Source organism: Dermacentor albipictus, chromosome 2 (genome assembly GCF_038994185.2).
Source record: "Dermacentor albipictus isolate Rhodes 1998 colony chromosome 2, USDA_Dalb.pri_finalv2, whole genome shotgun sequence".
Classification (NCBI taxonomy): Eukaryota; Metazoa; Arthropoda; class Arachnida; order Ixodida; family Ixodidae; genus Dermacentor; species Dermacentor albipictus.
The window spans coordinates 68,241,970-68,266,362 of record NC_091822.1 but is presented as its reverse complement, the minus strand read 5'-3'; the positions used below and the strand labels follow the sequence as shown (position 1 = coordinate 68,266,362).

Genomic DNA, 24,393 nt, shown 5'->3' with positions numbered 1-24,393 from the left:
TGGCTTCAGCGGCTGCATCGCTTTCTGGGCTCGAACCAGGGTATATCTGACCCGGACGAGAAGCATGGGCCACGAACGTCACACACTCTGTGCATTGGTGACTCCTATTGTAGACTTGCCTCTGCGACATACATTCTTCGCCATTTTGGAGCCTTATCTACTTGGAATTTCTCTAGGCGTCACGCCACCAGTACGCAGAACCGAATTGCCGAAAACCGTTCCTCACTGGTGCAAGTTGCTAGCTTGGTGGTCATTTTTACAAGCTTCCTGTGCACGCGCTTCTGCACCTGCGTGATGCTGCTACCTAGTGAATGTCCAGCCTACTCTTAGGAACATGTTTGCCAACGTACTGGCGCCACCTTTCGCTTTTATTGCGATAGCATTCATATGGACACTTCAAGCGCGTTTCCGCAGTCGGCGCCGCGTAAAAAAGGCCAAGGGTGATAACACCGTCGCCGCGCGCACTAGGCTGTATGTGCAAGTGAAGACGTGTGGCGGGAGCCGACTATCATGGCTCCATTTCAGCCTCGCGAAAGAGACGAAAGCGGGCAGGAAGCTCGCCGTCTGCCGTCGTGCACAATGCACCCAACGTTGCGAGGCACCGAGGGAGGGGAGAGAAGGGGGCGGCTTCTACTCAGGCTGCTTGTGCCCATGTAGCGACTGCTCGCGGCCGCGTTGGGGCAGGGTCTAGGTGCGTCGGCAGCTCGTAGGTTGGTCCGTGCTTTGCGTTCTCCCTTAAAAATAGAGTTTAGACTGTCTATAGAAAGTCTATAGACTTTTTATAGACTAGTTATGGGCGAAAGTCAATATAGCCTGTTTCTTATTATCCATTATTTGTCTATGGACTGTCTATAGGCGAGAGTCGATAACGTTTATATTTGATTTTGTTACTCGCCTTCTATACAGGGTCTATGGAAAAAGTCTATAAGGTGTCTATTTCTTTTTGTGTACTTCCTCTGTATAGACTATCTATTGACGAAAGTAAACAAACTCTATTTTTCTTCATTCCTTGCCTATATACTGTCGCTAGACGAGATTCAATAAGGTTTCTATTTTTGTCTACTCGCATTCTATAGACAGTCCATAGAAAATTTTCGATAAGGTGTTTGTTTTTGTCTGCTTCCGCTCTATAGACTACCTATAATCAAAAGTAGATACTCTATTGTTTTTCATTCTTGGTCCTTAGAGTGTCTGTAGATGAGAGTCCATGAAGTGTGGATCATTTTTGTCTACTCCCGTTCTATGGTCGGTATAAAAAAACGAGTACGATGTTTTTTTTGTTTTTCTACTTCCGTCCTATAGATTACCTGTAGAAAAAATTTGAGAGTCTCCATTTATCCCTATTGATTCTTTGTCTATAGACAAGAGTCTTTAAAGTGTTTAATATTTTTGTCTACTCCCGGTTTGTAGATTGCCTACAGAAAAAAGTTGATAAGATGTATATTTCTTTTTGTCTATTTTCTAGTTTACAATTTTTCGCGCACACGCAATGCACACATTCACGTGCACACAAACACACACATACACATATATGTGTGTGTGTGTGCGTGTATTGCTACGCGACTGGCGCCTCGAAGACCACTGCGTGCATTTGCGGACTTCTGATGCTAGATTAGATTAGATTATGGGGTTTTACGTGCCAAAACCACTTTCTGATTATGAGGCACGCCGTAGTGGAGGACTCCGGAAATTTCGACCACCTGGGGTTCTTTAACGTGCACCTAAATCTAAGTACACGGGTGTTTTCGCATTTCGTCCCCATCGAAATGCGGCCGCCGTGGCCGGGACTCGATCCCGCGACCTCGTGCTCAGCAGCCTAACACCATAGCCACTGAGCAACCGCGGCGGGTCTTCTGATGCTAGCAAAAAACACTTTTGTAGAGTACGACGTCGCACATGTGGTGTGCGCGTTGTGTGTCGTCCGATTCTCAAATTCTTTTCACGTTGTCCTCATACCTCGGCTGCATTGCTAACATCGGGGTGGTTTTTCTTTGACTGTTATCCTGCACTATAAACTCATCAAAGTTTCTCATTCACTTAAAATATGCGCCAAATCCTGTGAGCCCACCGAGTCCTTCGCAGGCGGTATGCCTGCGCGACCATGTATACGAGTATATCATTGCTGTACTGATTGCTTTAACCCATCGGAACAGAAAATTTGCACTAACATGTGCGCGAGTATCCTATTTGGCGGTACGCTGGAAGGTATGCTAGAAATGCACCGTATTATTCATCGTCGTTCGCGATAATGCAAGCGTCTGACGGGCTCTGTAACGGCTTTTAGAAAGATTGCATTCATCCAAGTGTGTGTTTCAGTTCCATGCGATAGCCCACAGCGTTTGCAATACAACTTGCCAGCGCACTTCCTTTATCCATGAAAAAAAACTACTGAAAAACGGAAAATAAAAGCAGCCCGTTGCACGCGTATGGCGTGCAGAGAGACAGACAAAGAGATAGCGATGGCAATGAAATTGAAAAAGGAAAAGGCACTCGGACTTCTCGGAGCACGCATACCCTAGTCGCCTCGAGACCCTGCGCATGCGCAATAGTAGCAGTGGCGGTGCGCATCTGTCCGCGTTAATTTGAATTGTCGACGAGCGCACCAGTACCTTGGTGTCTGTGTATGCGCGTCTTCTTTGTGGCATTACACGTCAACTACACTGGACGGTAAGTTCTAGCAAAAATGTTTTCCGTCAATAGCACATGATTAGGTGATGCGCATCTTGTAGCGCGAACCGGCTGCATGTAGCGTAAGTGACTCGGGCATAGTGTTGGTTTGTCGTTTACTTGATTTCATAGCGCACTCTTGTTCTCGCTTCTACTACATGGAATGTTTTACCGCAAGGGATCACTCACGCTTGTTGTTTTCAGCGTCATAGTTGATGTGCATAAAAAAGAAAATACACCATGTTTCATCTTTATACTGAGCAGCCACAAAGCATATTTTGTGTGTTTAGGAACCAGTTTCGGTAGATCTCATTTGTTGGTGCTCGATCAGGCCGCCATGAACGGTGCGCCACATGTGTAGTGAAATTCTCGCGACGCGCTTTACTTAGTACCTCGAAACTGTGTTAGCGTGACAAATTTTCAATGAGAGACGTATAGTTGAATAAATGCTAGCGTACTCCGATGAAAGGCCGTGTTTGCGGGGCGTGCATCAGCAGTACGTGCGCTGCCGTTTTCGTACATGGTAAAAGTAGCAGTATCTTTAAGGCTCCTGGCAAGTAATCTAAATATATGCAATCGCAACAGCTTTCGGAGCACGAAACCTGCGATAAGCTCAGTCACTCACAGCTATGCTACTTAGCTGAAAAAATTAGAGGACAATAATTTAGTCGCTCGGGGAAGCAGCTTCACACGTTTCAAACTGAAGGCATTGGGTTTGACGACAGTTCGAAGATTTTTTTTTTCGGGTCTTGGTTATGAACAGTTTAGCAGCAGGAGTTATTTTCCTGGCTACTTGAAAAGCGTTATGTGCCTTTCGATGGCACTTAACGGTGTTAGGCAGTTTACGCGCTGTTATTCACTAGGCAGCTGCTGGCGCAGATTCCCATTTTGACAGTCGTGAATGGTATGGAGACCTTGTAGTGCGTATTAGGTGTTTCGGTTTTCACTACTGTTGAATTTAGTGCCGTCGTCTCGGACAGACTATATGCTACATGCACTGTACAAAAGAAAACAATTGCCAGATTATCAATTTTGTGATCTTTTCATATTAAATAACGCACAGATTATTCAAATAATTTAGTGGACATTGCACTTGTTCTACCGTTATCATCACACCTAAGCAAATCGTAACATGTTTTAGCTGATAAGTAACCGGACAAATACGTTCCATTCATGTGCTTTCTTCCGGAAAGTGTGGCAAATAATGTATTCATCTTGAAGTATGAGAAAATCGACTTTGCAGGCTGTTCTAAGCGGAAATAAATTGCAATTAATAACGTGATTGTTCACAACTGCAGTCACTACTCTGAGCATGTTCTGTCGGCACGCACTTACTGCATTAACACCCGAAAAATGTGCACAGACCAGCCGGGCATCTTTGTTTTGGCAATAATTTGTCGGAATTGTTTGGAATTCTCGCATTTGTTTCCCACTTTGATAAGTACACTAGGCGTCATATGAACCTGTCTTAATCTTACCGCTGCTGGCACCAGCGACCGTTAGGAATATCTAGCTGCTCATCCTATTGCAACATGATGAAACATTAAAATGGTACTGATTCGTATTGGCATATAGTGTTTAGTTAGAGGTAGAACAAGTTAACTAGAGACATAAGTGGTGATAGCAAATTATATATAAAGCTACTTATGAACCGTAAAAATAGCTCTTTGAATAGTTTTCCCTCACATAGTTGCATCTGCTTTACGTGTGTGTCTTTCTGTGCCCTTGTCTTCCGCACTCTGCTCGTGTTGCCATGAATTACGAACTTGCTCAAGCCTTTGTCAACTTTATTACACAAGGGATTCCATTCAGTTGAATCTAATACTGCATGTCAAATGACTGACGTGTTATTTGTTTTATATAAAATTAATGGACTGGCAGTACTTGGCAAGAAATAACCCGCAATATTCTTTTGTGCACAGAAGCGGTGGGTGTCATAGACTGCCAGGGAAATTTCATGAGAACAACCAGGGAACACTTGGAAAAATTTGGGCATTTAAAAATCTCTACATGAATACGCTGCCTTGTTATTTGCCACACAAGGCTTCCTGATAAATCTCTGTGTTTAACATATTTTTAGAACGTTTCACCTCACAAAAATTCAGACAAACCGATCCTATTTATTGAGAAGAAGTGAAAGTGAAGCATACTGACACGAGATATTTTACTCAATTTTTCTTGCGTTAGCTTTAGTTCCTGAGCCTCGAAACCCTAGAAGAAGTAGTCATGTTTGAGAGCCCCTTTTCTTACGTTATTTGTACATTTCCTTTCTACGTTTTTTTACATTATTCTTTTTTAACAGCTTTACTCAATTTATGTGTGCTGGGAAACATTGTATCGACAATAGTCGACAAATGTGGCAAGGCTAACATTCATGGATTAACTATATACTGATCTGCAGGAATTGTCTATAGACTTTCTATAGGTGTATGGACCTATGGCCTTACATACTTTTTGTAGACTAGTCTATAAAATGAAGTCTGTGGACTCTCTAGAGTGTCTCTCGATAAATGAAAATACAAGTTTGTAGATACATGTATGTAGAATCTCTACAAAAATAGAACTGTATAACCCTATACACTTTTGTCTATAGACAAGTCTATGAAATGTCCAGTTCTATTTTTGTAGAGTGAAGTCTGTAAAATGTACAGTGCCACTACGTCATTCCGTAAGAAAAACGAAGATAATCCGCGCTTAGATACCCTCAGGAAAAAGTCGGTCTGCTGCTCGACAAAGTCGTTTGCACATATTGTACCTAAAAAAGAGTCTTAGTCTTGGGGATCTTGGCGTGGCGGGTCCACGGGAGCGCAAGACAGGCAGTCGGCAGCAGAGTGTTTTCATCCTGAGTTCTACATTACAGTAATATGATGCTCGTACAGTCTAATTCTCCATCGTGGTAGGCGTCCCGAACGGACCTTTAAATTCGCTAGCTAACAAAACGCGCAGTGGTCGCTGACGACTTTGAACGGCCTGCCATATAGGTAATGGCGGACTTCTGCTGTAGCGCCAATAAGGTGAGGAATTTCTTGTCGATCGTAGAATAACTGTCTTCGCTTTTGACAGCGACCGGCTAGCGTAAGCTGTCACCCGTGCAAGTCCGTCTTTCCTCTGGACTAGGAACGGCACCCAGCCCTAGGCTGTTGGCGCCAGTGTGCATTTCTGCATCGGTGTCCTCATCGAAGCGCGCAAGTACAAGCAGCGACTGCACGCGTCGTTTAAGTCCTTAAATGGGTCGGTGAAACTTCGCGAAACTTCCTGACAAAGCGCCTGTAGTAGGCACAGATGCCAAGGAATCTACACTCTCCCTTCTTGTTAATAGCAGCTGTCATCTGCGGGTCGGGGTGGACTTCAGATCTGCTGATGACGTGGCGCAGGAACAGAAGCTCATCGTAAGCGAAGCTCCACTTTTCCGCCTTCAGAGTGAGCCGTGATGACTTGATGGCCTCTAGTTGTTTTCCTAACCGCGTAAGGTGATCGTCCAAAATTTCCGGTGAAGACGATGTCATCCATGTAAACAAGACAGGTCTACCACTTCAGTCCTGCTAACACAGCGCCCATCACGAGCTGTAACGTTGGAGGCGCCGAGCACAGTACGAGTGCGGTTACCTTAAACTTAAGAGGCCGTCTGGCTTCAGGAAGGCGGTCTTTTCACGATCCCTCTCATCTACTTCTAATTGCCAGTATCCACTTTTCACATCCATGGACGACAAGTATTTAATGTTGCAGAGTCGATGCAATGCGACGTCTATCTGTGGGATGGGGTGTACGTCCACGGGCTGGTGCTGTGTACGATCGGTGCTACAGTGACAGGTGGCAGCCTGGTGACGGCCATCGGGACTGCCGTCGAGTGTTCCAGTGAGTGGCGACGAAGTAGTCGGCGATATTGCGAGGGCGTTATCCTCGCTCCGGGCCCGAAGCGTTGACGGCAAACCCTCGTAGTCCCATTTCGTGGTATGGACACCCGCGGTAGACGTGGCCCGCTTTTCCGCAGTGATATCAGAGCAGTCAGTGGCCAGGAAAGCACCAAACGTCAGTCTTCCCTGCCATGCTGCCTCAGACGCCGGGTTGGCGTGCCGGCGCCAGCGGCGATGGACTACGGAACTGCGGCGTTACTCGACCATGGCCCTGGCGCGCTTGGGGAACAGGATGGCGGGTGACGGCGGCATAGGTTATTGCTTCAGGCTGAGGTTGTGCCATATTCCGGCTGTACTTCGGGAAATCCCAATGACCGCTTTATGTCATCCCGTACGAAGTGTGCAATCGAATTCACTTGGGACTGCAACGCAGGGAACATCATCTGCAGTTCGCGCACAGCTTGCCTGACGGCCTTTCTCGACAGTCGCTGAAGCAGAGAGTTTAAACGTCTGCAGAGTCTGGCATTCAGGCTCGAATGAACCGCCTGCTGCATAATGTAAAGTCTTCTCAATTGTTGTTTCTTCTGGCAGAAATTGTGCTACAATCGTGGCGGGGTTGCGCATCAGTGGCAAAGAGTTCTAGTTTTACACCACGCATGATGAGATTTACTTCATTCTCCTCGGACGTTTGCGGGTCGGAGTGTCGGAAACGACGAGCCATCTCTTCCGTGAATACTGAGACGCAGCACTCGGGCTGGTAGCAGAAGTTCAGCCCTTTCTCTTGCGACCACGCTTGTGAAAGTCCCCAGGAAATCGTTGCAGAACAGGTGTCATGTCTATAACGAGGACTCTCGATTTTCGAACTGAGTCCTGGCAGAGCCTTCTACTGAGAAATAGATGTCATGCAGCTTGATGTGAGTGCTTCACTTGTAAACTGGAACCCTCTCGGATGTCGCGAGCTAGGTCTCCGGCTCTGCTGGTCTCCGGCATGAAGTTCTGCAGAAGGTATGTGGCTCCAGTTTTGCCGAGGCACTACCGTTGATTGCAACGCTGTTGTCATTGCTGCTGCTGACTTGGTGTGGGTCCTTCAGCTCTGCTATGGTAGCACACCGTGTTTTTTGGGGCAAGTGTTGTAGTCTGCGGCTCGCTCGATGGTCTGGGGCGACGTTGGCGCTTTCTTCTGGGTTCCCGATTGGATCACGGTGTTTCGGGGGCGTTTGGCGTTATTTTTTAACAGTATCACTTATGTAAATTTCGATATAGACCCCGCCCTAGCCAATGACTATAGTACCATACAGATTGCGCGCATATTGCAAAATGAAATATGCGTAATAAAGAATGCACCTAGCACCTACACTAGATTTCACGGACTAGTGACGATGAAGAATGCAGGAAAACTGAATGACGAAACTAGTGCTTCATTTGGCGAGCCTGTGCCCTCAAAAGTAGGCTACACCGAAAGAACAACGATAGCGGCGAACGCAATCGATGGTCATTGAAAATCTTATTAGTGGGTCAAGCGCGTCAGCACTTGTATACAAGAGTCATCGAACGTTCCATAGTAATCGCCGGTGGCCTGTGTCTCTCAGAAATAACTTACCAATTCATGTCTCGCATACCTGCATTGAGATCCCACAAGCTCGGTTGACAATATACAGCGGAGAGAGCCATCCATAACATTCGAGGAACTTCCGATATATGGTGGCACGTCGTGTGCTGAGCGATAACATTTGTTATACGGTGAAGCGCGGTCACCTGAAAAACACGTACACATGTCAATAAAGTCACACCGGGCCCCTAGGGTGCAAAAAAAGCACAATCTCACAAAATGTATTTCAAAATTAAATTAAATTATGGGGTTTTACGTGCCAAAACCACTTTCTGATTATGAGGCACGCCGTAGTGGAGGACTCCGGAAATTTCGACCACCTGGGGTTCTTTAACGTGCACCTAAATCTAACTACACGGGTGTTTTCGCATTTCGCCACAAAATGTATTTCAGGCCTTATTACACGGCAGCAAATAAAATTAGGCATCTGTCGGACAATTACCTAGTATGGTGTGGTTGAAAGCATGGAGCGGACATACCGATTTCCTAGTTTGGGCACCGCGGGTGCACTGTGCTGATGCAACTGTTTCCAGCGCAACGACGCATTTTGCCATAAGGTACGGCTACAGCAAAGTGGGCCACTTTCTCACTTCGTCCACTACAAATAGCAGCGTCACGAGGATTTGATGTTCTTTTGCCGGTACGAGGTCTTTCGGCTTGTCGTCCCATCTCGTGAGGCAGCTATGGGCTTTTCAACCCGGGATTCAAGTTGACTAATGTTGGACCCTGTGCTGTAATTAGGCACCTAACCATTGCTAATGGCCACACCACAAAGTCAAGTAAATATTGGCCACTACCATTTCATGCCACGAATTTCGATCCGATAGGCTCCTATGTTTACACCAATCCGGGCTGTGCCTCATCCCATCCCAGGTGCTGTTGCCCATCCGGGCAACAGCACCTGGACCACGCACTTTGATCCGGTTCTGTGCACGGGAATACCTGCTTGCAGATAGCTCTACGCCAATAATTCTGCTTGCAATTGTTACAACCGAATTGTCCATCTAGCGCACCACGATTATACCGTCATGGGAAAGCGCATGATCTTCGTAGCTACGGGGCTGGCACTGGAAAATGTAGGGAGCCCAAATGCCCAGCCTGACCATATGGCAACACGTAAAATGACACTCTCGTACACAAAATAAACATTATTATCCCGCAAATTACCACCGGAAATCACATATTTCATAAGGTACAAATCGACATGTGGATCATGCTATTGTTGAAATGAATATTGAAAACGTTCGAGCCGAATCATTGATATGATGGCGAATTAGCCAGCGAAGCCGGTCTGGGATGCCATGGCCAAACTCTGCGTCCAGAAACATTCTCTTCAATTAGGAATTTTCCTCGGCGAAACTTGGAGGAGGTGGAACCTCCTGCTTCTGCCGCTTGGCCGGAGGCTTGAGCGACCTAGTTTGACGCTTATAAGCGGCCTCCAGTAGGCAATCTTCATCGGTAGCTCCATGGGTAATAACTAGACTCTCCCATCTGCTCTAGCTAAGGTTTTTGGAAGGCAACGTCACTGGCCACATTCTCCGCTTTCACATGGGCACGTTGTCAATGGTTATAGTTGCGTTTCTCCTGTGGATGGCTCTCCTAGTACTCGGTTTGTTCATGGGCCGCGCGCACAATGCGTGGTCTTCCCATTTTCTACATTTTTGTTGGAGTTGCAACTGTTGCAAGGGCCTACCTCTGCAATGCACCATCCGGTTCTCGCACACCGCGGCGGCTACCGCGGCGCAAATCGCTGTGCTTTCCCGCCACAACTGCCGCGCCATTGTATTGAAGGCAGACGACAGCAGGCGCAGCCAGCAGCAACGGCAGCCAGCGCGGGTGCGCTCCCTACTGCGTACGTGCGGCGCGCGGTGAAATCGCGTGTCCCTTCTTCTCCACCTTACTATCGTTCGTTCTCCCCTATTCGCCGCTAGAGCCGCCATCTTTTCGTGAAGTTTAAGGACATTAGCCTCCCCAGACACCCGCGCCCCCTACGAGCCCACGCAGTGCCGCCCTCTTTTTTGTTCACTTTACCGACGTCAGTAAGCCCAGATACACACTTCACGAGACCACGCGAATGGCTCATTCATATAGGTCCGTTCGGTATGCAGCTTCGCTCTACAAAACACTTAGCCATGAAGGCGTTTCATCTCGACGTGCCGAACTGCAAACCAGTATTTCCTTCCTTTTCGAGCTGCTCCCAAATTAACATAGTGAGCTTTTACCGCCTTTGTTTGTAAGCTGTGTCCTAAGCACTCGAAAAGAACGTTGCATTGGAATGAAAATATCAAGTAATGTAATAAATTTCTGGTGAGCTTTCACCTTCATCCTCTTTGGCGTATGCTAAAGCAGCTCCTTTCAAACTATTAATGAACAGGTTACACAGGCTACTTCTATAATTAGCGATGGAGTTAGATGAGTGTTTAAAGACACGAAATGTGGGAAAGTGGCAGGAGAAGATGGAATGACAGTCGATTTATTCAATGGTGGAGGAGACATCATGCATGGGAAGCTGGCGGCTCTTTTTGCGATGGGGTGGCCTTAGGGAACCTCTTCACGACTTCAAGGGTTCCAAATAACTGGACCATTGCCGATACTATACTAATCCTCAAAAAAGGAGAAGTTAAGCAATTGAACAATTATAGGCCCAAAAGGTTACTTCCAGTATTGTATAAAATACTCACCAACATAATTTGCAATACAATAAGGGCGACACTGGGATTCGGTCAAACGAAAGAACAGCCTAGCTTCAGGAAGAGATACTCTAGAATGCGTGAAATCTATGCCATCGTTCAGGTAATCGAGAGATCCGCAAAGTGCAATCAGCTTCTCTATATATCATTGACAGATAACGAAAGGGGATTTGATTCAGGAGAGATCCCAGTAGTCATAGTGGCATTACGTATTCCAGGAGTAGGGGACGCTTATATGAATATCTTGGAAAATATATACAGAGATTCCCCAGGTACCTTAATTCTTCACAAGAAAAGCGGAAAGATACGTATAAAGAAAGGGGTCAGACAAGAAGACATAATCTCTCTAATGCTGCTCACTGCACACTTGAAAGATATATTCAAGCTATCAAACTGGGAAGGCTTATGACTAAAGATCAACGGAAAATATCTCGGCAACCTTCGGTTTGCAGGTGACATTGTCCGCTTCAGGAGCACTTGGGAAGAGCTGCACGAAATGATTGAGGACCTTAACAGAGAAAGTGCAAGACTGGGTTTGAAGAATGACATGCAGAATATAAAGAAAATGATTAATATCGTGGCAAGGGAACAAGAGTTCAGAATCGTCAGTCAACCTACAGAGCCGGTGAAGCAGTACGTTCACCTAAGTGAATTACTCAGAGGCGACCCTTATCATGGGAACGAAATTTAGAGAATAAGAATGGGTTGGAGCGTATACGACAAGCATTGTCAGATCAGGACTGAAGATTATCATTCTCATTGATAAGAAAGGTGCGCAGTCAGTGCACTCTACCGGTGCTAACATATGGGGCAGAAACATGGAGACGGACAAAAAAGTTCGAAAAGAAGTTAAGGACCACACAAATAGTGATGGAACGAAGAATCTTAGATAAAACGTTAAGAGAAAGAAAGAGAGTGGGGTGGATCAGAAAGCATACGAGAATAGCCGATGTTCTAATTGATATTGACGGAAAAAATGGAGCTTGGCCGGTCATGCAATGTGTAGGTTAGATAACTGGTAGACGGTTAGGGGGACAGAATGGGTGCCAAGAGAAGGAAAGCGCAGTCGAGCACGGTAGAAGACCGAGTGAGTTGATAAAAGCAATTCCCAGGAGGTAGTTGGAATCGGTTGGCGCAGGACAGGGCAAATTGGAGGAGGAAATGACAGGCCTTCGTCCTGCAGTGGACATAAAGTAGGCTCATGATGATGGTGATGGAAGTTACTTTCAAATTAATTCGTGGAAAATAGAAGATCGCGACACCATAAAGAAAGCACTGAGGTCAAAGTCGGGATGATCAACATGCTGGGGGACTACAAAACAGAGGTTGATGTCCAGCCTCAGAGAGAATGTTGCTACCGTGTGTTAAATCTGCTTGCCTAATCCCGGTAAATTCCGCCACCTCATCAGTCCATATTCCACCGCCTAACTTCACAAAAGTTCAAGATGCATTTTCTTCTGTTTTCTGGTTACGTGCTTTCTTGTTTATCAGCTCATTATTTCGCTTATCATTCTTGTATTTTTTGTATTGTTTATTATTTGTACTGGAGTGGTGACATTTTATTACATTGTTTATCGAAAGAACTGCATCGTATGTCTTTCTTCTAATATGGACATTACTGACCATTTTATATTTGTACAATGCTTTGATGCTTGTACAAGAAGAGTATTCATTTTTCCGCTGTCTAATAATCATGTAAGTCTAATATGTTTTGTTATATGTCCTATATACTAGTTCTATCCTTCTATAACGCCCGCCTTACTCAATGCCTCATACGAGGCCTGTAAGGACAGTTTAAAAAAGTAAGGTTGTTGGTATAGAAGTTTAGCGCCTAGAAGGATCCGTCCTATAGAATAGTTAATCTATAATTTTCATACACAGTAGTTAAAACAGAACTAACCTATGAAAGCTTCAAACAAATGTATCGCGGCCATTAAAAATTAAGGCGAATTCTGGCATATGAGTCCATAGCTATGCCAGAGAATGCCACAACTTTCAGGGCTTAGAGTTAGTTGTATGTTGCCTCATTTCGCATATAGAAGACAGAATACGGTGCCATCATCTCGCTCACTGTCAGGTGTTGATGCGAAACGACACAAAAAGAAAATCATTTGCATGATTTGAAGAGCGAAGTAGCCGAATAGTGCACAGATGATCATTGAGTTTGTGTAAATCGGAACGCCTCCCGTTTCAAAAAGTACCTCTTCGTTCCTCATGTAGAACGCGTAGGAACGAACCATAATTGAGAAAGAATGGTGCAATTAAACTAGTATAGGCTGCCTCACGGAAAGCGTGTGCACAAATTGTTTTGAGCCCTGTAGCATTGACATTGCATGAAAACTATACTGCAACACTTCCGCGAAGATTTTGCGTTTTGAGTGCTGATCTCGCACTGAGCACATCCCCTAAATGTAATAGATTAGAAGAGTTTTTTGAAGGAGTCAATCATGACGGTAGTGTAAAACGTGAAACTTCACACCTGCGGCAAGCATGAACAGTTTCTCTCTTTAGGTGTGTTCTGGTCAGTGGACATGTTGGAAAAATTTAAACTTATCCTTAACACCTTACTTCTTTCTGGCTTGCGAGAAATCGACATCCCAACCAAGCCTAAATGTTGCGTACAAAATGTATATCCCCTGCCTTGATTCTTACTGTACATTCATTTTTCGCAGGAAACTACAAGGAATGGACCTTCGAAAGCCAATGCACCAAGTAATAGATGGGGTACCTAGGTGCCTATTGATAGCTCCAGAGACGCTACGAGAAAACCTCAAGTTCCGAGCGCAGAAGGGAGATGTGGTGCAGTCAACATTTCCTAAGAGCGGTACACATTGGATGATGTACATTATCTTGCTTATTCTGAAAGGAGGAGAGGTAATGACTACGTATCAAGAGTTCGCTAAGGAATATCGCTTAATTGAGTACATGGATATAAAGGGTTGGAAGTCATCTCTGCCCATGAGAACATTTGCGACGCACTTGCCCTTGAGTGAGGACACCATCAGCGAAGAAGGAAAGTACATTTACGTTGCCCGCAATCCGTGGGACGTGTGCGTTTCAATGTACCACATGGTTACCAACCTCAGCTCATACGAGTACCAGGATGCCACGTTCGAAGAATTTGTTAACGTGTTCGTCAGCGGCAACTTTGGGTACGGTGACTACTTCGAACACGTGGCATCTGCTTACAACCTAAGGCAACAACCGAACGTGCTCTTTGTGACTTACGAAGACATGAAGAAGGACACTCGTCACGTGATTATCAAGGTAGCGCACTTTTTGGGAGAAAGCTATGAACGAGCTTTATTACAGGATGAAACAGTGCTTGACAAAATGCTGGAGAGCTCCAAGCCCGAGCACATGCGAAGTGTCGTGGTCATCGACTTCCGCAAAAGCCGTAGCCCTCACGGGAAGAAGGTATTAGACCGAAGCTTCATAACCTGCAAGCAGGGCTACGAAGGAGATCAAAGGAAATACGGTCTAGTGCGAACAGCCAAAGTTGGAGGGTGGAAAGAACAGTTCACGCCAGAGCTGCTCCGGCGCATGGAAGCTCGGATCAGTGAGGTAGAGACGGTGTCATCCTTTATGGATCTCTGGAAGGACATCCGAGACGATGCATTCAAACTATCGCAAGGTGTCTGATGAGGAGTGCCTGTTTCACTGAGCCGATTGAAATTTCATAGAATTAGGATATGTAATTTTCAGTTTCCAAAAAATACACTTGAATATCGAAATGAGCGTCCTGGATGCCGATAATGGTATAGTGCGTTATTTAAACTCAGAAACTATTAGTAGTATGCGCTTTGGTATTAAGAGCGATGTGATCATTGCGAGATAATTCAAAACATGCGCATTTTCACACAAAAATGCCTCCTCATTGTAAGTGTGAGCTGATGTATATTGCGCCATTTCGATGCGCAAAGTATGAATCTTCTGTCAAACGCAACTTGAGTGTCACTTTGAATGAGCATGTTAACATGTATTTACGAGAAACCTGTAAGGTATTAGCGACAAGAAGAGCCCACGAATCCACTACTTCCCGTAGTGGAGGCAGGCGCTCAACAACGAGGCTCACAATTGGTGTATCTGCTTTGCTGATGACGCATCAATATGAAGCCAACACATCTGCACAATTCTGCTGCAGATTTCAATACATGGCATAGCTGAGAAGGCGAACTTGTTGGAATGCCAGGCGAATGGTGCTTTCAACAGTTACCAAGTGTAGGCTCGGATAGACACTGCAGCCATGAACGCTGTGCTATCAGGGCAATATCAAAGCACAACATTGCCCATGAGTGACTGCGCAGGAACCATTTCAGATTAGTAATATAAATAGTGTGATAAATTAACGCCGATTATCAAGACACCGGTACACAGTATTATCAACGATCACCATGACCACTATTGGATTAAACAATGTCAAATTGGCATGTACTTGCCTCTTTCACACGACGTAGTAGTCTGAATTTTGAATCTATACAGTGCAGGTCAAAACTGATAGCAAAGTACATATATTGTAGCTTTGTCCACCATGTACTGCACATGAAGAAGACAAAACCATGGATAATGGGAAAAGACCAGGTAATGATTGTCAGCCACACACGAGTCTCCATCAAGATTACGTTTACCTAGATAAGTTAGTTGTCACTTGCTCATTCGCAGTTGGCCGACATGACACCGATTTTCAAGTGCCGACTGTTGGCGACAGCGTTTTCCGTCCTGTCGGCGCCCGTTTCACACTGCACTGACGCTAACAGTCTGTAGACGGATCCCTGGCAGCCGTGCTAGCAAAGCGTCGGCGGGAACGGACTCGTTGGCAGAGAGGAGGCGATTTTCTATTCACATTGCAACGCTATGACGAGACGACCGTGCACGACTAAACTAGCAGCGCCTGCGAGGCAAAAGCCGGCTGCTTCGGATCAGTGAAGGCGTCGTCCTACACTGTTTACTACTAACGTTCCCAAGAGGTACCGGTATTTTGTTTCGATTTGGGTAATAACGCTGCTAGAACAAACCATTATCACAAACTTGGCGCTCTTTCAGAGATATATTTTAGGTTTCTTAGCCAACTAAGCTACACGTAGCTTCTGAGTGCTCGAATAAATGCTTGCGTGTTTTGTCCTCAATACAGGGAGCCACAAGACGTATTTCTATTTATTTTTCGGCGTTCGTGGTTCGCTTTGAAGTACTGTGGAAACCAACGTTCTTGTTGAAACCATTAGAAACCATGCACCACAGAGCTGAAATAATGACGACCTGCTGCAAAACAGCGAATGGCGCTTAGAATCAGCGTTCCATCACCGAGAGGCAAGGTGATAGGAGTGGCAGCTCTTTGCAGACGGCCTACACTGCTGATTTGGGCAGTAGGTTGCCGCTTTCCGTGCCGTGTTGGTCGCCTTCCGCATTGTGTGCGGATTGTGCGAAATGAAGAGCGGTCTATTTCATGTTTGTGGCATAGGTTAACTGCACTGAACTCGAGATTTATAGCTGCAGCCGATTTCCCGAAGACTGGCCGAACGACAGTCTGGATACTGGTTTTGTCTGTTGGGACGTCCAGAAATACTGTCGCACTGCCACGACTCGCTGTCATCGGTCGTGTCGGGGACGTTGTCGGCTTAATTTGATGAAATGCCCCTCAGAGACACAGCCTGCTGACTAGTCGACCGTTAACCAGCGTCGTTGTCTAATTATATTTACGACGTAGGTGTCGGGTCACCTTGATAAAAATCTGAGCCATTGCATTTTATTGGCACTAACAAATGCGACAGATCTTCGAACTTAACAAAAGAGATTGAGGACAAAGCAAGGACGGCACAACGAGTGATGGAAAAACAATGCTCGGCCTTGCCATATCAGGCAGGGCAACCGCGTTGTGGTTAAAAAAGAAAAGGGGGCAGCTGATATTCTTGTTTGCATTAGGAGGCGAAAATGGAGCTGGGCAGGACATGTAACGCATAGGGCGGAGAAACAGTGGACTTTTGGAGTTAAAACACTAGTGCCAAGGCAAAAGAAGCAAAGTCAAGGACGACAGAGATACAGGTGGTATGGTGAAGTTTGCTCGCAAAGCTTGTAATGAACTAGTGCAAAGAAGAGCCCCAGTAATTAGAGATCGCGAGGAGAGTTCTTCGTCTTGCAATGGACAAATAAGAAGGTGGGTGTTCACATCTTTATTTTCATTCATAATAATGTCGATGCCTATACGTGGTACGGGAGACAACAGACGAGTGACATTACACAATACTAGAGTGTGCAGCTTAGACGGTTTAGGGGTCAATGTTGTTGTCGATAGAAGCGTCAAGGTTCCATTGGGTGCTTGTCCATGGAAGGGACATGGTAAAATAAACGTTGGTAGGGCAGTTTGGTACATAGTCTTTAAACAAGTGGTGCATGTGAGAAGAGATCTAAGCCCGGATGAACAGCTCTTGTTTCCGCTGAGTACGTGCAACATATATTATAAGAAAGACATAGGCGGGCATTTTGCTTTTGAACTGACAATTGTGGTAAGTTGAGTTGATCTTTGTGGCAGTGACACCCGAAGTTCGCGAAAATTTCACCTAATAAACGCCGTGAGGGGTTCTGAATTCTTACGCGTAAATACGTTAGAAGCCTTGTATGTGGATTCCCGAGTCAGTAGACGTACTCTAGTATGGATATTGAGAACGATTTATATAACGTAAGATAATGTGAAACGGGTGTCCGGGGATCAGAGCGACGCAAGAAATTTAGTGTGCGATTAACATTACAGAACAAATAGTGAACATTTTGCTCCCATTTAAAATCGTTCGTTATGTGAACACCTAAGCATTTTATGGTGGGACAGGAAGAGTGACATATAGGTAATTTTGCTAGTAAATGGCCTAGAAGTGCTGTCACTTGAAGTTATCGTTAGCTTAAATTTAATAACGCGATTATTATTATGATGATAAGGACAACCATAGTGAAAATTTAGTATAGAGTAAGATTTATGCTCTGTCAAAATGCCTACCTCCGGTTTGGCATGAGAATACAGTTTCCCAGGGGTTTGAGTGGTAGAATAATTAACAGCGCTCTTATATTTGCTGGCTTCCTCGTTAGCTCAGGTGATAGGAGGAACACCCCGAAAAGGCGTTGGTGCCGGATTCAAATCCTATGCCAAGAGGAATACTTCTTGAGCTGTCAGGTTTTCTTTCTTAGGAACTGCTATGGGTATAGCTTCTTGTTACAATGCAGGTGGATGATAATTTTTCCCTTTCGACTAGACTAAAGGACGCCTAATTTGCTGAGTTTTGCAGTTAGGTTAAAAAAAAACGTCCGGGTTGCTTGTGTTTCCGTAGCATACACTCGAGGAAGTTGCTCAGCTTCTGATGGTTTAGAAGCATCTATTTGGCTAACCAGTTTCCCCACCTCCGTTTAATTAGGCAATTTAGAAGAAACTGCTTTTCTTTCTCCTAATTAGCATTTTTATCGTGTACATTTATTAAAGGGGTATTGTTCTATGTTTCCTTAGTGAGTGTTTATTATTGCTAACTTTCAGAAATACACGTAAACGTACTCATTGCTTTTTTTCAATGCAGTTTTTTTTACTCGTGCCTGGAGAGCCTTGGCAGTGAGCACATGCACGTCTGCTCTTGAACTTGTTTCGAAACGTGCACCAGCCTATTTTAGCTTAATTTTTCTTTTCTGGGGTGATTAAGCCAGCCAAAGGGACAGTGCTTATAACCACGTGACGCTCTGTACCGTTCGTTGTAGCGCAAGATCACGTACAATATCTCATTTTCAATACCCCCACTGCTCTTATCCTGCACCTGGTTAATTCATACCGCTTATGCTTCTCGTCTCTCTGTGTGTTTATCGGGGTGAAATGTTGGCTTTAGGCTGCCTCTGTTCCTTCAGTATTGTCCCGACATGTCTCCATGTTTTCTCAACCCATCAAGTGCGAAGTTGCTCAGTAAAAATATATTGTTACTTGTTGAAATGTATTCGCAGGATATAGTTACACAGATATACAACGTTAAAGGAGACGGAAGGTAGCCCTTCCAGACTGTGATGATTTTTCATCGTAATCGGAGCCATCACAGTTAACGTCTTCACCTCACCGTAACACGAACCACGGCAGGAACATCACCGTCCTGGTGCGCAAATGGGACCATCGGGTAGATTATGCAAGAATATAGCCGTGCGACGCAGACCATGACATGTGAATCAGATGGCTGTTTGCAGGGTTTCAGACCGATACTGAGCAACTAGAAGTGATGAAATGACAGGTAGCATGCAACAGCTGACAGAGGCATAACGCCAAATTCTGCACTGTGCAAGCTGTTGAAATCGGAGGTCTTGCTCCAGGTAGGCCTTTTTTCTAGGCTGTACGCGCATGTTATGCTACACAAGAACTCGGAATGGCTAGCGGGGAGGATGCTGCAACAATTTATAGAACACGTTGCACATGTCATGGAGACGAAGTGCAGAACGACGCCAAACTTTCTCTTGTGCTCTTCAAGAACCAACAATACATTGCAGGGAAAGTGCATAGTGGCTTTAGGCGGAGCTCGACTTGCCGATAACCTAGCAACGCTTCTGGAGACGGGACAAAATTTGTCACGCCACCTCTGTTCAGCGTCATCAATTGGCGGGTCTCAACCGTAACCCCTCTGCGATGTGAGGGCAAGCGGACCACGGCGAATGCCTCAAGCAGGGGATAGCCTGCATCTTGAAGCGTGCAATCAGGGTAACCGACGGGTCAGCTGACAAAAAAAAACCTCCCAGATGTAGTTACGTTCATCAAAGAAAATGAACCTGTGTTTTTTCATTATAATAAGGAAGGTGTTTTTTTTGCTGTGTTGCAGAAAGGAGTGTTTAAAATAACGCTCAGGTAGCGGTGAATAAAGATTTTTTTGTGCAACCTAGAAAAGCGATCTGAGAGTCAAGTCTAAATTGACTGATTTATGCAAATCTTTGGGTTTGATAACTCTCGTTAAAGAACTCCGGAGCTGCATAGAAAACGAAAATGAAAGACTCAAAGAGACCGTATTTTTGCCGCTTGAATACATAGGACCGAGGTGCCTTTAATAATCGTTGTACGCGAAGAGGAGAGTTGGGGGGAGCTCATCAGCACACTGTGAACATGTTTCGACTGAAGAAATTAAAGGTGCTCAACATGAATGATCCCTCTCGTATTCCGAATTCGTGTGAGGTGGCGCATCTTCTTAAATGTAGAGGTTGAATTAATTATGGTTTCTTTCTTGATAGGGAAGATGTTTTCTAATTGATTCCCTACACTGAGCTTTTGATTACCCTAACTGGACTGACAATTAGCCAGAATGTGTTGTGAGACGTTGATAAAAATGAAACGACAGCTATCTATAGCAAAACAGTCAAAAATGCCATTCGCGATTTAATTAGGAATTATAATGTTTAATTGGGAAAGAAAGTATCAAAAACCAATAAGTGGCGACGAGTGGAAGTGATACCTTCGTGCTCTCTATGTAGTCCATGATATCACTGTATGTAAGTTGACTATTATTGAGTACAGCATAATTTTTGCACAAAATTGCATTTGGTAAATTATTAGGCACTCTCGCTTTATTCTGTGCTTCGGAAATCAAAAGCGCGCGCATAGCTACGGCAACACACTGAACTGCGGATCTCGTATACAAGTGTCGTTTCGCTTTTGGTAGTATTCCTTTCGCTTTAACTGGTTAAATCACACAGCCACATAGCCACACAGTAAACGACGAAAACGCGTGGCTGTTATCGTAGAAATATTTAACACCTTGGAAAACATGAATCGTAGGAACATCGACATGATAAACAAAATAATACTTTCTTACAGTTATGGCCGCACTTGTCACCGGCCTCTATAATGCCGGCATATTATCGCTATCGCGCTCACCTATCCCTATTTTCAGCATGCTTCCGGTGAACGAGTACATCGTCAATGCAGATAAAAAATTCTGATAAAAAAGGTTCCTTGACGTATTCCGAGCTATCATTTCATTAGACACTCTTTTCGGTAAGCTTTCCGTTGTAATAATTAAAATAGGTCCCACGAAAGTTTGTTGTCAGTCCCTTTAACGGGAACGTATTGAAAGCAGTGACGTGAAAGAGTTTCAATACTCTGCAGGCTTTTCCATGGACAAGATGCGGACTGTAATTATCTTTATCTAAATATTATATTTATTATTTTAACAAGCAGATTTCTTGCCAGCGTTGGGGTGTATGCATGGGCTCATGTGTTGCTCCGACTTTATGATACATTTTTGTGCGTTTTAATGTGAGATCTTTGGGACGTGTTGGCGTCCCAAAGACGTCTAAACGTGGGGGGCCAATATAAAAGGTGTTTAGATATGTGGATATTTTTTGTACTTTAAACAATGACGATAACCATACACCCCCTGCTATCATTTCAGAAACATTTAACATTCAATGTCAACTTCTTTTTTCGCATGAGCTAGCTGACGCTACGGGTCAGCAGCTCTTAGGTGTAAAGACTTCTTTTAGTGAAGGCCACGTCTGCTGGCGCTATCAACCATGCGATTTAATGGAGCTACTAGCGTACGAGGGCTGCGTTGCTTGCGTCAGTATAAATTTGTGTCAACGTCTTCGTATAAATAAGCAAGTTTTGGGGCAGCATGGAAAGGCTGGCGAAATTCATTGAACGACCGCTGTTGCTTGTCCGCCCAAACGAAATGCACATCGCCGTACGTAGCCCGCGTCAGATGCACCACAATTGTTGACAACCCCTCGACGAAGCGCCTACAAGATGCGCACAAACCAAGGAAACGCAGGACAGCCTGTGGGCCTGTGGGTCGTGAAAACTCAGCGACGGCAGGTAATTTGACGGGGTCTGGTAGAACACCTTTGAGGCCAAATAATTATGCAAGAAATGTGAGCTCTTGGAGCCGGAAGAAGCATTTTCAGGCTTGATGGTGAGGGCGGCACTAAGGATCGCAGCGAGGAGACCATTCATTCGTGCGCGGTGTTCGTCAAACACGCTAGAGTACACAACGACCACTCCCAAATATACGAGGCAGGCTTGACACTTTAGTTCAGTATGGACGGAATGCATTACCCGCTGAAACATGGCAGATGCGCAATAGAGGCCAAAGGGGAGAACTGTTTACTCATAAAGCTCATTGTCTACGTGAAGCCTAGGGCAAAGAGGTGCGTAGCCTCCACCGAGGGGCCATAAGATTAGACACTCGGCATCGGCTCAATCTCCAGGATCCCCTTTTCCCCGGACATGGCAAAGCCGCACACGGTTAGACGCGGAAGGGTCTAACCCCCATGTGCTCTGTTACGTGGTGTCACAACACACCAAGCGCCTGCTGACGGAGAGGCCCCTGCGGGGGCAACCAAAGGTTTCATTATCCAAGGAACATGCATGGCACTGTTCGGGAAGAGCATCATACCAGCCCTAAAGACACACGTGGTAAAATTCAGCAGCGCGGCGGGCCGTGATACAAATGCCTACCAAACTTCAGTTATTCCATCCTTACGCAGTTGCACAATTGCTATCGCAATCGCAGTTGCGCAAACAAAACCTAAACGAAGCTCAAACGATGGTGTTTCGGAATGTGCATGTCGGAAATAGGTATTTTATTATAATTCGCCACTGTTCACGAAAGAAACAACGTTAACTCGCGCGGACTTATCCTGTGGGCTACATGGCTGCAGTTAGCGGTTCTAAAGTTTGCATTCAGAAATTTCTCTTCAGCGGAACTCACCGCTGCAAAGAAAAACAATTTAATACACAGTAAGCTCGGAAGCTTGCAGAAAAGTAGTACGAAGCGACCAAACGCAGTATTGCGGGAGCACAACGGATGGTAAATCGCCGATTCATGTTACCGTAGCCGCAAACCATGTGGAAGTACAGTGCCCGGCATTCGATTACGCTCAGACACGACACGATAGCCGAAAAGGTCGCAGGACTGGTAATAGAACAACACTGACTCCATGAGCTATCACTTACCTCATGATCGGCGTAACACGTACAGGCGCAAGGCCAAGTGCGTTTAATACGTTGTGTAGGGCATTCAAAAAGGACCGATGCAATTTTTCTGGCAGTGTACACGTAGCGCGGCGATTTTTTTTTCGGATTTCCAAGAAAGCCTGCGAAATGTGAAACAAATCCACATGACTGCGCTCATGCGCTACATTATCGTAGCGTTCTCAACCACGCTTCGTGCGAAAAAACCGTGCGCGTGGACCATGGCGAAGCGGGACGCCGCGGCTCTAGGCATCGATTTCAGAGTGCGTCGACAGAGAAAGACATTAGACAAGAGCTGACCCTCTGATAGAGTGCAGAGCCGAATTGAGTGCAGTGCACGAAGAAGATGGGAGAAACTCCTTCCGGTTTCGGTTTTGGGCGTGTTCTGAACAGGCGCGTTCTGAACGCCAGATGGCACGTTCTACGCCTGCAGTGCTACTCGACACGCTTTCTTTTTTCTGCTGTTGCTGCTCTATCGCGCCCGGTTTTAGTGCGGAATAATTTATTTATTTAAAAAGATTGCGAACGATCTTTAGATCGTGTAAATCATTGGGAACGGTTTTGCCTCTGTAGAATTTGCATCACGTGAAATTTCATGAAGTAGACGTACAACGCCTTGAAAATGAGGAAATGTTTATTTCGCGCTATATAAATGCTCGTTCTGGCCTTTTTGTGCGTTCATCCAACGTTGTGGCACCAGGTAAGCACCATTAGTGCCCGTACGAGACTCCACCGGACGGCATCAGCTGAAGAAAGTAGATTACAAGCATGTGTTACTTCGGTATTTAGCCCTTGTAGGAATACTGCGCTGAGAGGGGAAACGTGCGAAAGTGGTGCATGGGTGACATTGCAAACAAAGGCAATTCGCCATGACATAACTGGTGTCGAAAGTACCCGACTCATTCCGAGCCGTACTATCAATTATGAAGAAAACATCTGATTTGCAAGCACTCCCCTTGTTACGATAGTTGACGGGTGGAGGCAACGCCCCTCCCGTAGTAAACGCTCGGCTAGGCCATTACTCTGGGGGTGATATAGAGGAGTCGGAATATGCGCGATTACATTTCGCTTCATAAACTGCTCGAACTCCCATGCTGTGAATGGCGTCCCGTTGTCTGACATGACCATCCGTGGTACTCCAAAACGGCTAAATATTGTTCTTGGGGTATTAATGGGGTTGTGAGAGTTCGCCTACAACATGGGAACCACCTCAATCCACTTTATGTGGGAATCTACGACTACCAGGATAATTTTCTTCTTTTATTTGTCCGACATAGTCGCTATGCAAGTGCGACTACTTTCGTGCGTATTCGCCCAATTTATTGGGTATTTCGCCTGAGGCATCGGTAACCATTGTACGCAGTTCCGGTATATCGCAGCAATGAGCTTGTTCTAAGCCGGGCCACCAAAATAAACACCTGACTTTTGCCATCATGACGGACACACCCTGGTGGGCTGCATGTAGTAGCTTTAGCAGCTTCCCTCGTAGATCTTTCGCAACTACAAGGCGATGACCACAGTACAACACTTCTTCAGTAACAGAAAGCTCATGCCGCGTTTTGTAGAACTCTGCGATTTCTTTCATTTCCATGTCAAAACGGCGCGGCC

At 45.4% G+C, this 24,393-nt stretch overlaps 1 protein-coding gene across 1 annotated transcript; it reads left to right on the top strand.

Annotated features, from left to right (window-relative positions):
- The first annotated feature begins 2,515 nt into the window (after positions 1 to 2,515).
- On the top strand, positions 2,516 to 14,567 carry LOC135903247 (3-alpha-hydroxysteroid sulfotransferase-like). Its single transcript, XM_065433668.1, has 2 exons — positions 2,516 to 2,667; positions 13,493 to 14,567. The coding sequence occupies exons 1-2, from the start codon at positions 2,624 to 2,626 to the stop codon at positions 14,460 to 14,462; spliced, it is 1,014 nt and encodes a 337-aa protein (XP_065289740.1). The 5' UTR covers positions 2,516 to 2,623; the 3' UTR covers positions 14,463 to 14,567.
- The last annotated feature ends 9,826 nt before the right edge of the window (positions 14,568 to 24,393 follow it).